The sequence below is a fragment of the Zea mays genome, chromosome 4, assembly GCF_902167145.1.
Source record: "Zea mays cultivar B73 chromosome 4, Zm-B73-REFERENCE-NAM-5.0, whole genome shotgun sequence".
NCBI lineage: Eukaryota > Viridiplantae > Streptophyta > Magnoliopsida > Poales > Poaceae > Zea > Zea mays.
This window is the reverse complement of record NC_050099.1, coordinates 117,776,518-117,791,701: the sequence shown is the minus strand read 5'-3', so window position 1 is coordinate 117,791,701 and position 15,184 is coordinate 117,776,518. Positions and strand designations below refer to the sequence as shown.

General features: G+C 44.1%; 1 protein-coding gene across 2 annotated transcripts; it reads right to left on the bottom strand.

Annotated features, from left to right (window-relative positions):
• Positions 1-11,474: 11,474 nt before the first annotated feature.
• On the bottom strand, positions 11,475-14,092 carry LOC100382163 (uncharacterized). Of its 2 annotated transcripts, XM_008679326.4 has the most exons (2): positions 12,029-14,092; positions 11,475-11,770 (listed from the first exon to the last, which is right to left on the bottom strand). In XM_008679326.4, the coding sequence occupies exon 1, from the start codon at positions 13,271-13,273 to the stop codon at positions 12,077-12,079; it is 1,197 nt and encodes a 398-aa protein (XP_008677548.1). In that variant the 5' UTR covers positions 13,274-14,092; the 3' UTR covers positions 11,475-11,770; positions 12,029-12,076. The 2 variants fall into 2 exon arrangements, with proteins under 2 accessions (XP_008677548.1, NP_001168394.1); NM_001174923.1 differs by lacking the exon at positions 11,475-11,770 and having other exon boundaries at positions 11,892-13,941.
• Positions 14,093-15,184: the final 1,092 nt, after the last annotated feature.

Genomic DNA, 15,184 nt, shown 5'->3' with positions numbered 1-15,184 from the left:
TGATGAAACAACCATAATTGGTACAACTTGAGCGCTCTCTTAAGGGGAAGTGGCGTGTTTTAGTAATTGTTGATAAATTTTCTTGCTACTCTTAGGTGTTTTTCATGGATGCTAAGAATGATGCATTTTCACATGCTTAAGATTTAATTCTTAGGTTACAAAATGAGTTTTCAAAGAATGCCACAAGAGCTAGTGTGTAATGCCCAAATTTGTAAAAGCATAAGAACTAAGATTATTCTCCCTATATGTGTTGCCTTTACTCATTGGTACATGTGAATAACCACATTGAAAAGTGAATAATTAACAAGTGACACATAAACAACCTGTGCATCATGCTGGTTTTTATTTTTGTGTACATCTTGTGACAATATAAGAAATCATATGAAAAGAAAATATTAAAATCCCAAAGTGGAACCTGAATATAAAAAGAATTCTAGAGTTTAGAAAAGAAAAGCAAACAAATATTATGTGATATAAAAATATAAATAATATATATAAATATATCTCCAAATTAGAACTTGTCATGGCACAATGTATCTAAGGAAAAATTGGTCACAAGTTTGAATTCAAACTAGAATTTAAAGTTGAACTTGAGAAATCTAAAAAAAAGAAAAGAGGAGGGAAAATAGAAAATAAAAAGAAAAAAAGAGACCAAAACCCTGGCTGGGCCGAATCTACCCCTAGCGGCCCAACTCCCTCTACCCCGCGCAGCCACAATGTCGCCTACGCTGACATGCAGGGGCCACTGGCCAGTCCCTATACGAGTGCACCGACAACCCGGGCCCGCTTGCAAGCCGGCCACCGCTGCTTGTGCTCATCGCGTTTCGCGTACAGGTGGGGCCCCCACGTCATCCCTAACAGACCGCCCGCTCCGGCCGGGATCGTTGCTCGGGGCGCAGCTCATGCGGACCTGCTCGGATCGTCCCCGCAAGACTCGCGGACGAGCTCAACCGAACCCGCGAAACTCGCGCAGCGGCCGGCTCCTCCCCGTACAAATTAAGTGCCCAGCCGGCAGGCGAGACCGAAGCACCCAGAACCCTAGCCACCCGGAGGTTCTCTGGTCGCAGGCACCGGCCCCAGTAGATAGAAGCGGAGAGAGAGAGAGAGAGAGACGAGGATTTCCGCCGCCGTGGTTTCGCGACGACGACGCCGGAGCGGTCGGGATTGTTGACCCGGGTGCTTCTACGTGACCTCCGGTGTGCGCGCTCGGTTCCGGTAGGCGTGATTGAGGAGCTGCGCGCCGTCAATTCCTCGTCAGACTTCAACCGTGACCGCACCGCGTGGCCAGGGTCATCCACGTAGTAATCGGCGGTGAGTCCTTGGCCATCTTGTTCGCTTTGTTTCTCTTATCGGGTAGCACTGCTCGTATTCAAGTTTTGGGGCCGGAACACCTGGATTGAGGGCGTCGGCCATGGCGCCGCCGTGGGTAAAGCGCGCGGGTCGCCGGTGTTGGCCGTGAGAGTGGGCTAGGAGGGATATCATGCCGGGCTGTGATCGGCACCGTCCAATAACCATCGCGTGGTCTGGATTGAACGCAAGATAACCTTTCGGATATTGATTGTGGATTGTTGGATGGGATCGGACGGTCTAGATCCGATCTCGCTTCATAGAATAGCCGTCGTTGGATTGGAATCCGTGGGTCCGAAACGAATACCGATTCGTTCTAATCGGACTTCTAATCCCAGCCATTGCGTGATGATCTAACGGTCTACATTCCCACGTACCCCCTTCAGGCTAGGATAGTTGCAAAAGAGCCCTCGGGTAATGGGGAAATAAACCCGCCATCCCTGCGCGGGGGCCCCTCTGTGTCTAGGGATTTTTATTGATTGGCCCCTGCGCTTTCCAGAAAATTGCGCCCAGTCCAGAGAATTTTGAAAATCGGAGAAACTAATTTAAAAATAGATTTCTAGTATATATTTAATTGCAGAAACTTGTTTAATTTGTAGAAAATGCATATGAACTCCAAATTGGACCAATCCAGTTCCTATAACTTTGTAATATTATTCTCTATCAAATAGTACCACTGTTTTCACATGAAATACACATTAAAATTTATTTCTCACTTAACCCTATATTAAATGCATAGAAAATTCATTTTAGCTCCAAATTGAGCCATTCCAATTTCTAAAATTTTGTAATAATATTCTCTACCATTTAGTGTCTCTGTTTTGACATGAAAACAGTTAGAAAATTTATTTATCATTTAATCCTATTTCAAGCACATTAAACCTTAAGAAATTCATAACTTGAATTCTATAACTCCAAATTTAGTGATTCCAATTCCTATGATTTCATTTTAATGTGTATATTTTTACTGTATATTCTATTTGCATGTTTGATGTGATGTTAATTTTGCATATATTATGTTTGTTTGTATTAACTACGACTAGCAGTGAGGTCACGAGTCACCTGAAGATCATCCTGGTACCTGGAATCTCAAGTCCCAGGCAAGTTGTGCCCTTGATCACTTCTTTCTACCCAGTCATGTTCTGATTAATCATAATGATCTGCATAGGTTAATTTTGATGGGACCCAATAGGTTATCCTAGTTTGACTATCTTTATACCTTGATTACCACTGGACTTTTTGGGTAGTACTTGCTATTGCTTTATGTGGTTTTGGGTATGAAGATTACACTATTCATGATTATACTTTTGTTATCAGTTGTTATTTATTGTTCATGTTAAGATCATTATGTTAATTGGAACATGGAGAACCACCCGGGAAAACAGTGCTACCACAAGGGTTTAATGGGACGCCCTTGGCCGATTAATTAGGAAAGCTAGTGGAAGACTACCTTACCCGAAAGGGGCAAGGGCAGTAGGGGAGTGGTCAGTGTAGGGAGGCCCTCGGGAGGATTTTGCTGCGATGGCGGTCCTGCAAGGGATTCCTGCATTGGAGCTTCCTATAAACTGTAGCGGGTTTTCTGAAGCTAGTGGAACTTTGTAAAGGCCTCGTAGTGGTACCCTGCCTCGCTTCCTTGGTAGAGGTGTATGGAGTCTGATCAACTCTGTGGCAAATGGGTAACACGACTTGTGGGTAAAGATGCGCAACCTCTGCAGAGTGTAAAACTGGTATACTAGCCGTGCTCACGGTCAAGAGCGGCTCGGACACTCACATGATTAAATTATGGAACTTAAACTCAATTTGTCATATGCATTGCATCGCAGGTGAGATTGTTACTTTTGTTCTACTACTTAATTGGGTTGGTATTTACTTATACTTAGTAACTGCTAATAAAATTTTGACCAACTTTAAAAGCAATGCTCAGCTCTAACCATCCTCTTTGGTAAGCCTTACACTTCACGTGAGCTCCCACCTTTGGCGAGTTCATGCACATTATTCCCCACAACTTGTTGAGCGATGAACGTATGTGAGCTCACTCTTGCTGTCTCACACCCCCCCCACAGGTCAAGAACAGGTACCACAAGATGAGGCGCATGAAGGATGCTGTGACGAGTTCGTGAGAGGTCTAGGTCGTCGTCTCCCAGTCAACTTTGGGTTGCTGGATCGTTTCCTCATATGATGTAATTATTTAATTATTTTGTATAGAACTCCTGTTATATAGTAAAGATGTGACATTCGATCCTGTGCCACTATGCATCATATGTGTGAGACTTGGTCCCAGCACACCTGGTGTTTATGTTCGCGCCCGGGCTTTGGACCCCTAAAACCCGGGTGTGACAGAAGTGGTATCAGAGGAATGTTGACTGTAGGACGAAACCTAGATAGAACTGGACAACCATTCTTTACTTACCCTTGCTACTCTGATTCTTTTCTAAACTTTTCTTAATCTTTTCTCATCTATTTCCGCTTTACTCTGATTATTCTTACCTTTTCATTCTAAAGACAAATGTGGATTTCACACTTTGAAATCCTGTGCCTAAAGTGACTCTAGGAATAGGAGACCTACTCTTAAGAACAAAAACAAAACTATTTTTATAGGTATTTGTATGCTTGAATGTTTGTTTTTATGATACTTGTTTGATTTGGATCTTTGATTGAGTGTGATTAGTTGTGGAGTAATGTCCACAATCACATCTGCATATACATATATAAAAAAACGGTTATAAAAATATCTAAATGAACTAGGTTATCCCTCATCAAAGAATCTAGCCTAGCAAAATCCATCTTATCTTGAAAAAGTCTATCCTATACTCATAGATCCATCTTATCCTAAAAAAATAGATTCTCATCTTATCTTAAAAAAAATTTATCTTATCCTAATAGATCTATCTGACCTCAAGAGATTCTACCTTATCCTTATGGATTCATCTTACCCCAATAAGCATATTTATCCCACGCTAGTGTAACAACCATGATCTAGCCTAAAATAAGATCTTATCTAGTCAAACTAGTCACACCAATCTAACCTAGATCTGATCTAATCTAAAGTGATTTATCAAACATGTTAGATAATACTGATGAAGTAGATTAGACTCTACTCCTATAGAACGGGTCTTAACTTAGTTCACCCTGCACTAAATTAAGAATGACAGATCGACTTGGCCATATGCAACTACCTTAACCATCCAATAGTTGCATAACCCCACAATTTTAACCTAGCAAGAGATTCTAACCTACCTACACCATACAATCCATCCTACTCACATATGTCCTAGCCATATGTCCTTAACTCGGATGACAACTCCAAGAAATAAAGGCCAAAGAAGACCAACCATGTCAAAGAAGGATAAGCATCAACTCAAGACTTCAAAGATCAAGTTGAATCGCCAGCGGAATCAAGATCCACAGTTCTAGATGAAGTCTTTCCTTATTATACTCTTCCTTGCCACAAACTAGACTTGCCATAACCATACCTCATCTGACATAATAAATGGCTAGACATACATATCCATATAAAAAAACGTTAAACAAAACTTTGATTCCCAAAAAAAAGAGAGAAACTAAATTCTTAAACCGAACTTAACACATCCCTTTTCTTACAAATCTCGAGGACGAGATTATTTTTAAGGGGGTAGGATTTGTAATGCCCAAATTTGTAAAAGCATAAGAACTAAGATTATTCTCCCTATATGTGTTGCCTTTACTCATTGGTACATGTGAATAACCACATTGAAAAGTGAATAATTAACAAGTGACACATAAACAACATGTGCATCATGCTGGTTTTTATTTTTGTGTACATCTTGTGACAATATAAGAAATCATATGAAAAGAAAATATTAAAATCCCAAAGTGGAACCTGAATATAAAAAGAATTCTAGAGTTTAGAAAAGAAAAGCAAACAAATATTATGTGATATAAAAATATAAATAATATATATAAATATATCTCCAAATTAGAACTTGTCATGGCACAATGTATCTAAGGAAAAATTGGTCACAAGTTTGAATTCAAACTAGAATTTAAAGTTGAACTTGAGAAATCTAAAAAAAAAGAAAAGAGGAGGGAAAATAGAAAATAAAAAGAAAAAAAGAGACCAAAACCCTGGCTGGGCCGAATCTACCCCTAGCGGCCCAATTCCCTCTACCCCGCGCAGCCACAATGCCGCCTACGCTGACATGCAGGGGCCACTGGCCAGTCCCTATACGAGTGCACCGACAACCCGGGCCCGCTTGCAAGCCGGCCACCGCTGCTTGTGCTCATCGCGTTTCGCGTACAGGTGGGGCCCCCACGTCATCCCTAACAGACCGCCCGCTCCGGCCGGGATCGTTGCTCGGGGCGCAGCTCATGCGGACCTGCTCGGATCGTCCCCGCAAGACTCGCGGACGAGCTCAACCGAACCCGCGAAACTCGCGCAGCGGCCGGCTCCTCCCCGTACAAATTAAGTGCCCAGCCGGCAGGCGAGACCGAAGCACCCAGAACCCTAGCCACCCGGAGGTTCTCTGGTCGCAGGCACCGGCCCCAGTAGATAGAAGCGGAGAGAGAGAGAGAGAGACGAGGATTTCCGCCGCCGTGGTTTCGCGACGACGACGCCGGAGCGGTCGGGATTGTTGACCCGGGTGCTTCTACGTGACCTCCGGTGTGCGCGCTCGGTCCCGGTAGGCGTGATTGAGGAGCTGCGCGCCGTCAATTCCTCGTCAGACTTCAACCGTGACCGCACCGCGTGGCCAGGGTCATCCACGTAGTAATCGGCGGTGAGTCCTTGGCCATCTTGTTCGCTTTGTTTCTCTTATCGGGTAGCACTGCTCGTATTCAAGTTTTGGGGCCGGAACACCTGGATTGAGGGCGTCGGCCATGGCGCCGCCGTGGGTAAAGCGCGCGTGTCGCCGGTGTTGGCCGTGAGAGTGGGCTAGGAGGGATATCATGCCGGGCTGTGATCGGCACCGTCCAATAACCATCGCGTGGTCTGGATTGAACGCGAGATAACCTTTCGGATATTGATTGTGGATTGTTGGATGGGATCGGACGGTCTAGATCCGATCTCGCTTCATAGAATAGCCGTCGTTGGATTGGAATCCGTGGGTCCGAAACGAATACCGATTCGTTCTAATCGGACTTCTAATCCCAGCCATTGCGTGATGATCTAACGGTCTACATTCCCACGTACCCCCTTCAGGCTAGGATAGTTGCAAAAGAGCCCTCGGGTAATGGGGAAATAAACCCGCCATCCCTGCGCGGGGGCCCCTCTGTGTCTAGGGATTTTTATTGATTGGCCCCTGCGCTTTCCAGAAAATTGCGCCCAGTCCAGAGAATTTGGAAAATCAGAGAAACTAATTTAAAAATAGATTTCTAGTATATATTTAATTGCAGAAACTTGTTTAATTTGTAGAAAATGCATATGAACTCCAAATTGGACCAATCCAGTTCCTATAACTTTGTAATATTATTCTCTATCAAATAGTACCACTGTTTTCACATGAAATACACATTAAAATTTATTTCTCACTTAACCCTATATTAAATGCATAGAAAATTCATTTTAGCTCCAAATTGAGCCATTCCAATTTCTAAAATTTTGTAATAATATTCTCTACCATTTAGTGTCTCTGTTTTGACATGAAAACAGTTAGAAAATTTATTTATCATTTAATCCTATTTCAAGCACATTAAACCTTAAGAAATTCATAACTTGAATTCTATAACTCCAAATTTAGTGATTCCAATTCCTATGATTTCATTTTAATGTGTATATTTTTACTGTATATTCTATTTGCATGTTTGATGTGATGTTAATTTTGCATATATTATGTTTGTTTGTATTAACTACGACTAGAAGTGAGGTCACGAGTCACCTGAAGATCATCCTGGTACCTGGAATCTCAAGTCCCAGGCAAGTTGTGCCCTTGATCACTTCTTTCTACCCAGTCATGTTCTGATTAATCATAATGATCTGCATAGGTTAATTTTGATGGGACCCAATAGGTTATCCTAGTTTGACTATCTTTATACCTTGATTACCACTGGACTTTTTGGGTAGTACTTGCTATTGCTTTATGTGGTTTTGGGTATGAAGATTACACTATTCATGATTATACTTTTGTTATCAGTTGTTATTTATTGTTCATGTTAAGATCATTATGTTAATTGGAACATGGAGAACCACCCGGGAAAACAGTGCTACCACAAGGGTTTAATGGGACGCCCTTGGCCGATTAATTAGGAAAGCTAGTGGAAGACTACCTTACCCGAAAGGGGCAAGGGCAGTAGGGGAGTGGTCAGCGTAGGGAGGCCCTCGGGAGGATTTTGCTGCGATGGCGGTCCTGCAAGGGATTCCTGCATTGGAGCTTCCTATAAACTGTAGCGGGTTTTCTGAAGCTAGTGGAACTTTGTAAAGGCCTCGTAGTGGTACCTTGCCTCGCTTCCTTGGTAGAGGTGTATGGAGTCTGATCAACTCTGTGGCAAATGGGTAACACGACTTGTGGGTAAAGATGCGCAACCTCTGCAGAGTGTAAAACTGGTATACTAGCCGTGCTCACGGTCAAGAGCGGCTCGGACACTCACATGATTAAATTATGGAACTTAAACTCAATTTGTCATATGCATTGCATCGCAGGTGAGATTGTTACTTTTGTTCTACTACTTAATTGGGTTGGTATTTACTTATACTTAGTAACTGCTAATAAAATTTTGACCAACTTTAAAAGCAATGCTCAGCTCTAACCATCCTCTTTGGTAAGCCTTACACTTCACGTGAGCTCCCACCTTTGGCGAGTTCATGCACATTATTCCCCACAACTTGTTGAGCGATGAACGTATGTGAGCTCACTCTTGCTGTCTCACACCCCCCCCCCCCACACAGGTCAAGAACAGGTACCACAAGATGAGGCGCATGAAGGATGCTGTGACGAGTTCGTGAGAGGTCTAGGTCGTCGTCTCCCAGTCAACTTTGGGTTGCTGGATCGTTTCCTCATATGATGTAATTATTTAATTATTTTGTATAGAACTCCTGTTATATAGTAAAGATGTGACATTCGATCCTGTGCCACTATGCATCATATGTGTGAGACTTGGTCCCAGCACACCTGGTGTTTATGTTCGCGCCCGGGCTTTGGACCCCTAAAACCCGGGTGTGACATAGTCATAATGACAATGATACATAATTCAAGAATAACTATTTTGAGACCTTTTATGCTTCCTTCAGTCTTGAGGATTAGTTTTCCTCTTTGTATGTACCTCAACAAAATAGCATTGTTGAATGCAAGAATTAGACTCTTGTTGAGATGGCTAGGACAATGCTCGATTGGCATAGGACTCCACAGAAGTTTTGGGTCGAGGCAATCAACGTAGCTTGCCATGTATCCAATCTCAATTTTTCTTTGAGTCTTCATGAATAAAACTCCTTATGAGTTGTGATTTGGATAGCCATCCAAGATAAGTCACTTCAAGGTGCTTGGTTGCATGTGTTTTATGCTCCAACAAGGTTATGCATTACATTCTAGAGTTTATTGTGCACTTAACCTTAAGATTAACCATATTATGGAGGCCTATGAGGTCACAATCAATGAGACTATGTTTGTACAACCCCTGCGTTTGAGTGTGCACTTGAATAAATGATAAAGAGATGGACAAGACCATCTTTGTGGAGGAGGAGCAAGATGATGCCAATTAGGGTGATCCTGAGCCATCTCTACTGTATGCCCTAGTTGAGCTTGCTTCCATTACTTTGGTTGACGACCCTAATGCCACTTCTTCCTCTACTTGGGGTCTTTTTGAGCCATTGTAAGTTGAACCTGGAGGAGGTCAAGCTATTGTTAAGGGGGAGGCAACTTTCTAAAGTGAGGCACCACAGCACATTTAGTGTCGCCATCCACCCCAATAGATGATCAGTGAACTCAATGAGTGAGTCACATGATCTAGGTCACAACATGTCTTTCACTTTGCTTATTCAACATTTGTTTCTTCTTTTAAGCTTCGAGATATTGTATATAATTTTATCTAATCCTAATTGGTTAATTCCATGCATGAGGAGCTTAAAAACTTTGAAAGAAACCAAATTTGACTTTTGGTACCACCGCCATAAGACTGCCACCCCATAGAAAACAAATAGGTTTTCAAAAACAAAGAGGGTGTTGAGCCATTTCAATCTCTTGTTGTTGGGTGCCATTATTTCTTGGTTGAGCTGAGTTGTCACCCATGTCTTTGAGGACCAAGGTTTACTTATTTCAAATGACCCTGATTTGGCTTTTATTTAGCTTTTGGTCATTTTAGTGAGTTCTTGCTTTTTCTTCTTCTTTTTATTTTGCTCTTAGTGTTTATGTGGTGGTGTTGACAATGCACACATTAAAGGAGAGATTACGAACACAAGGTTGATATGTGCTCTTATGATTTGAGTTTATGATGAATGATTGTCAATGAAGTAGTGTCTTGGGTTGCGTCGACTGAACTAACTGAGGCATGAGTGTCTGTAACATATCTCTTGGCTTATGGTGCGTAGGTGTGCATCTAGAGATGGCGGTCAATGGTGAAGGTCATGTGTTTGTGTCAATAGACCGGGAGTGATTGAGGACAAGCACTAGGACTTGACTGAGGAACTAGAGAAGTCGAGTGACTAACTGTGGTGACTAACATCTGGGGGACACCGACAAATGCGAGGACTAGCAAGACATGTGAATAGGATATGAAAAACGCGTATGGAGTATGCTACCTACGATGGTTTGGTGGTTGAGCCACAAAATCACCCGGTAATAGTTTTCGTGGGTCTGACCTCAAAATCCTAGGCATGGTTTCAGCGAGAATCAAAGGTGCCACATAAAGCCATAATGAAGGTTGCATCGAGGCAAAGCAAAATAATAAAAGGGAGTGTGGTCATCTTATCTACAATTTGGGAGTTTGTCCATTATGTCTCTGAGTAAGTGGTTTAGCTCTAAACTATTTAGCAGTATGATGAAAATGTGTAATAGAGTATAAATAAGAGAAGGGTTGTCCCTAACTAGCTATCTCTCTGGCTTCTATCTAGTGGTTTAGTTTTCATGCTCTCTCTTGTATGGTCCCTTTCTCTAATCCTCTAGACTGCTATTGAGATCTACAGATATTTTAGCTGACAAATATTCATTTCTCTAACTTGAGATCTGAAAAGTGTGGCTCCTACCATAGTTGTTCCCGGTTGTTACACCCTTATCAAGACGTGTTGTTGACGTGCGATGACAGAGTCGAATAAAACAAGCTACAGTAGTACTACATCCGTTCTCGAATATTTGTCGCCCGCTAGTTCATTTTTGAACTAAAACGTGATAAATCAAAAAGAGAGTATTGTATAGTTGCAGATGTATAATACGTACTCGTGAGCGAAACAAAATACTAGGTGATCAGGTGGGGTAGGACATTGATTCACACCTGACATGTTGTACTGCTACTGGCCACGCTGGGCATCTCCAAAGTAGCACTCAGAACTTGATTCCACACCTGGGACCAGCCAATGCATTCTCTGAATTTCCTTATGCAAAATAAATACAATTTTTCTTTTTAGTTTCCAAACGGAAAAGACGGCGTCTTTAGTTCTCATTGCATTGGTCCGTCAGGGGCCCTTCCAGGCATGATCGCCCCCAAGTGATTTCCTTTGTCGTTGTAGCATTCGGGTTGCAATCATGGTTCCTGTATCTGGATCAGAAAACATCCAGTCTGTCTGATATGAGTACGCGCTGATTATTTGTCTCCATGTTTGCTGTCCCAGATGTGTACTCTTAGAAAACAAGCCGCTCGCTTTATGGTATGCATAGTTTTTCAGAGACATTTTCTGAGCGATGGCCAGAACTGAAGAAAACATATCATGATCACCATATCTTAACTGCAAAGCGTTTCTGAAACACTTTTTTAAAGTTCCCAATTCTCAAGTCAACATTTCGATTGCCGGCAAGGCAGCAAGTTGCAGGTGCAGAGTGTTCATAGCATTTCAAAAAAAAAAGGCACTCTTCGACCCTTTTTCACAAAACCATCCACTGTCCAACACACTACCGTCAGCTTATGACATACGAAGTGGACAATACCAGCATCACAAATATAAGCAGACGAATGAACGCAAAATAATTGGAATGTTCGACAAAAGATGCAGGCTTCTAGCCCACCAACACTAATGGTCAAAACAGATGAAGCTTGCTTTTTAAATGGTAGCTTGAAGGGATGAATATCTGGTACTGTATGTTAGTGAAGAAAGAAGGGTTCGATACAACATACAGTACACAGTCCAGCTGATGCTATCGTAAAGCATTTCTGAAACTTCACGTTACATTAGATCAAATCGACCTGGAAAGCACGGATGAAGACAACAAACTCTTCGTTGATATTGATGTAATAATGGTATTCACAAAGCACACTGAGACGACACAACATCTTATCCTAGAGTACCTGTACCAGCCAGGTTAGAACCCTGAAATAATACAGAGATATCATAAGAACAGAACAGGAAATACACAGTGCTCAACCAAAGCATACAGCCAGCCAATAGTAGTGAGATGGATAACATGTGCAATGATAACATTAAGCATCATATTCAGATGGTAAACTGTACTTATTGCAAATGCTTGAAACCAACAGAGTTATTAACTTAACTGATATGCAGTTAGCGAAGATGAAACTATGTAACATATCCTAATTTGTAAGGTACTACAATAGATAAAATGGTTACCAGAAACTCTAAAAGTTCCCTAGCTCTACCACTTGCATCCTGCAATCTCTAAATCCTCTTTGGTTTGATGCCTATCTCAATTTCCTTAAGCTTCAGCTCCAGCTCCAATCGCTCATTTTCCAGCGCCATCCTTTCATTCTCCAGCTTCATTTTCTGCAGCTCCCTGTCCTTCTCCTTGCTGAACTTCAGCCACTTGAAATGCCTCTGCTCAATTCTCAGCATCTGAGATTTTATTTTCAGACGCTGCCTCTCGATTTGAACACGCATATAACTTAAATTCTTCTCAGAGGATGGACCACCAGATCCTTCGAAGTTCATTCTGTTCATGTCAATGGCTGCAACTTCTGACAGATGAGACCCACAATGTCCCTCATGATCATGTTTCAGTTTCTCGGTGGCATGAACTCTGTGAGGACCATGATCCTCAGCACCGGCCTCCAGATCGTCATTCAACTCGTCATCCTCATAATCATCATCATCATCAGAAAGCAACATCTGATCATCCTCGTCATCATAGCCAAACAAGCATTGCTTTCCCTGTTCAGCTGGAGCCCTAAGCGCCATCCGCAGGGACCTCTGAAGGACAGGATCATCAAGCAGGCAGTAGCGGTTCCTGTTGTGGTAGGAGCACATCTCCTCGTAGTGCAGATGCTTGGAGTTGAGATGCTTCTTGGCCTCCTCCCTGAGCTTCCCAGATAGGCTCAACTGTTCAAGGAGCTCTGGCTTCTCGACGATCTGGCAAGCCCTTCCCCGGCCGAGGATCTCAGTGAGCCTCTTGTACCTCTTGTTGAGGTCGTTGAACTTGTCCTCGCACTGCTGCGGCGACACAGCGAAACCCCTCTCGGTCATGGCCGAGGAGACCAGCTTCCACTTGCCCATCCTCTTGAGCACGGCGTGCTTCCTCCTCCCGCTGCTGGTCCCGTGGTCCGCGTCCACGTCCTCGTCGATGTAGGACACGGCCGACACCAGCAGCTTGACCATGCCGCTGGTCCACTTGACCCGGTGCCACTGGGAGGCGGCTGCCGCCTTGCCGCGGTCGAGGTGGCCGTCGCCGCCCTCCTCCTCGTCGCTCAGCGAGGCCTTCACCACATTGCCGAGCTCCGGCATCTGGCTCGCGGCGGGGGCAGCGAAGACATCCTGGTAAACCTGGAGCGCCTGGGGTTGGACGGCGAAGTGGAACGGCTGCCCCAGATCGAAGGGGCCTCCGCCTGGGACCATGGTTTGCGGCGGCAAATTTCCCTCCATCTCCGACGAGGAAACACCCACCGCAGCCTCACTGTCTTGTGAACTGTGCTCGTTTCAAAGCCTCACCAAACTCGTGGGGCGTGAGGAATGGCAGCCAGCCAGCCAAAAGGGCGCCGCTTTTTTCTTGGGTGGAGTTTCTTGCGGGATTTCGGGTACGGCAGGCGGAAAAGGCCAAAGCTTGCAGCTGGTTCTTGGAAAGGGGGTCGCAAGATGCACGCGCTGCCGGCTGCTGCTGCAGCCCTGCCCGCCGCACGGCAAGCGTGCGAACGCCAAGAACAGATGGGGACCACGAGAAGGCGAGTAATCCGAGGCAGGAACAGGACGATTAGCGCGAAATTGGACCAGCGCACGAGAAACCCCCTAATCCTCGACCACGAAATTCAAGAATGCGGAAGAGCTAGGATGTGTGGGCCAAGGGAAAACCATACCGACGCGGCGAGGCTGCTGGACGCCGATCCTACGGTCGCAGCAGCAGAAAAGAATGCATGCTCGATGGGAGGAAAGAGAGAGAGAAAGCGAACGAGCGATTCGGCCGAGGAAAAGGAGGCCTCCACCTCGAGGAAATCTGGAACCTTTCCGAGATTTCTTTCACCCGTTCTTTGTTCTCTCTCTGGCTCGGTTGGTGGCAACTGGACTACGCCCGAGCCCAGAGCCCAGGCCGGAGAAACAGACACACGAGGTGGGAGAAGGTGATGACTGATGATGATGATAAAAAGGGGAGGGCTCTAGCTGATGACACGCTGCTAGTAAAGCGGCTGGAGGCTTCCAAAATCGCCCAAAGAAATCAGTAAAATATTTTATACTGTGAGGAAGCACAGGTTGCCAAGTTGGGTCGCAGGAAGGACGATGATTGTGATTCAGTGCAGAGAGTTGGGCTGCGGGGAGTGTGCGCGGCACGCACGCAAGCACACGTCCACACCACTTTTTTCCGCCAGGCACTCCCTACCGCAGGCAGGAGCCTGGAGGTGAGCACGGGTGCCGACGGCGATGCTGACGCCGTGGGCTCCGTATAGGATTCATCGAACCTCGCTGTGGGCTATGGCTTTTAATTAGAACTGTAAGGCCTTGTTCGGTTATATGGGATATAATTTCATCATGGATTTAATCCAGATATGGATTGGGTGAATCCATATCTCACACCCAATTCCATGGTGGGATTAAGGGTCTGTTTGGTTGGGCTGTGGCTGTGGAAAAAGTTGTTGTGGGCTGTGAGCTGTGGAAAAAGCTGCTGTAGGCTGTGTGCTGTTAAAAAGCTAAAAATCGTTTGGTGGAAACCACTAAAAGTCATTAAAAGTTCTTCGATATATGTTTTCACAGTTCCATCCAAAAGCCACTAAAAGCAGGTCCAGGGGTGCTTTCAGTTTTGCACTACGAGAAAGTCGGCTTTTAGAAAAAGCTGCTTCTTGGATCCAGCCCTTTGGTTGGCTTTTGGCTTTTAGGGGGCAAAAGCCAAAGCCAAAAGCCAAACCAAACACACCCTAAATCCATCAACAAATCCATGTGACTTTCAAAGCTAGTTATTCTTTTGATCCATGGATTCTAATGTAAACTTGTGCAATATCTCATGGATTTGTTCCATACCTAATGGGTTATGGATAGAATCCATGTCTTTCATAGTTTAAAAAATTCCCAAACCTTTGGGTTATATTTCATGATGGGTTTAACCGAATAAAAAAATTAAGTAGTCATGGATTATTTTGGGGCATGGATTGAGGCATGAATTTAATTCCAATCCATGCTAATCCAGAGCGGAATTGGTGTAAACGAACAAAGCCTAATTGGGTCCTGGGCACATCTGTGGTTATGCCAGGAGGTGAACCATGTTTACTAATCTACCTAGTCGCGGGCACATCTATGGTTATGCCACACTATGTCTAAAACGATATTTGGGACTAATCCACTTTACGTTCA

Excerpts from the sequence above, each read along its gene's own strand:
- LOC100382163 (XM_008679326.4), bottom strand. The coding sequence starts at position 13,273 with ATGGAGGGAAATTTGCCGCCGCAAACCATGGTCCCAGGCGGAGGCCCC.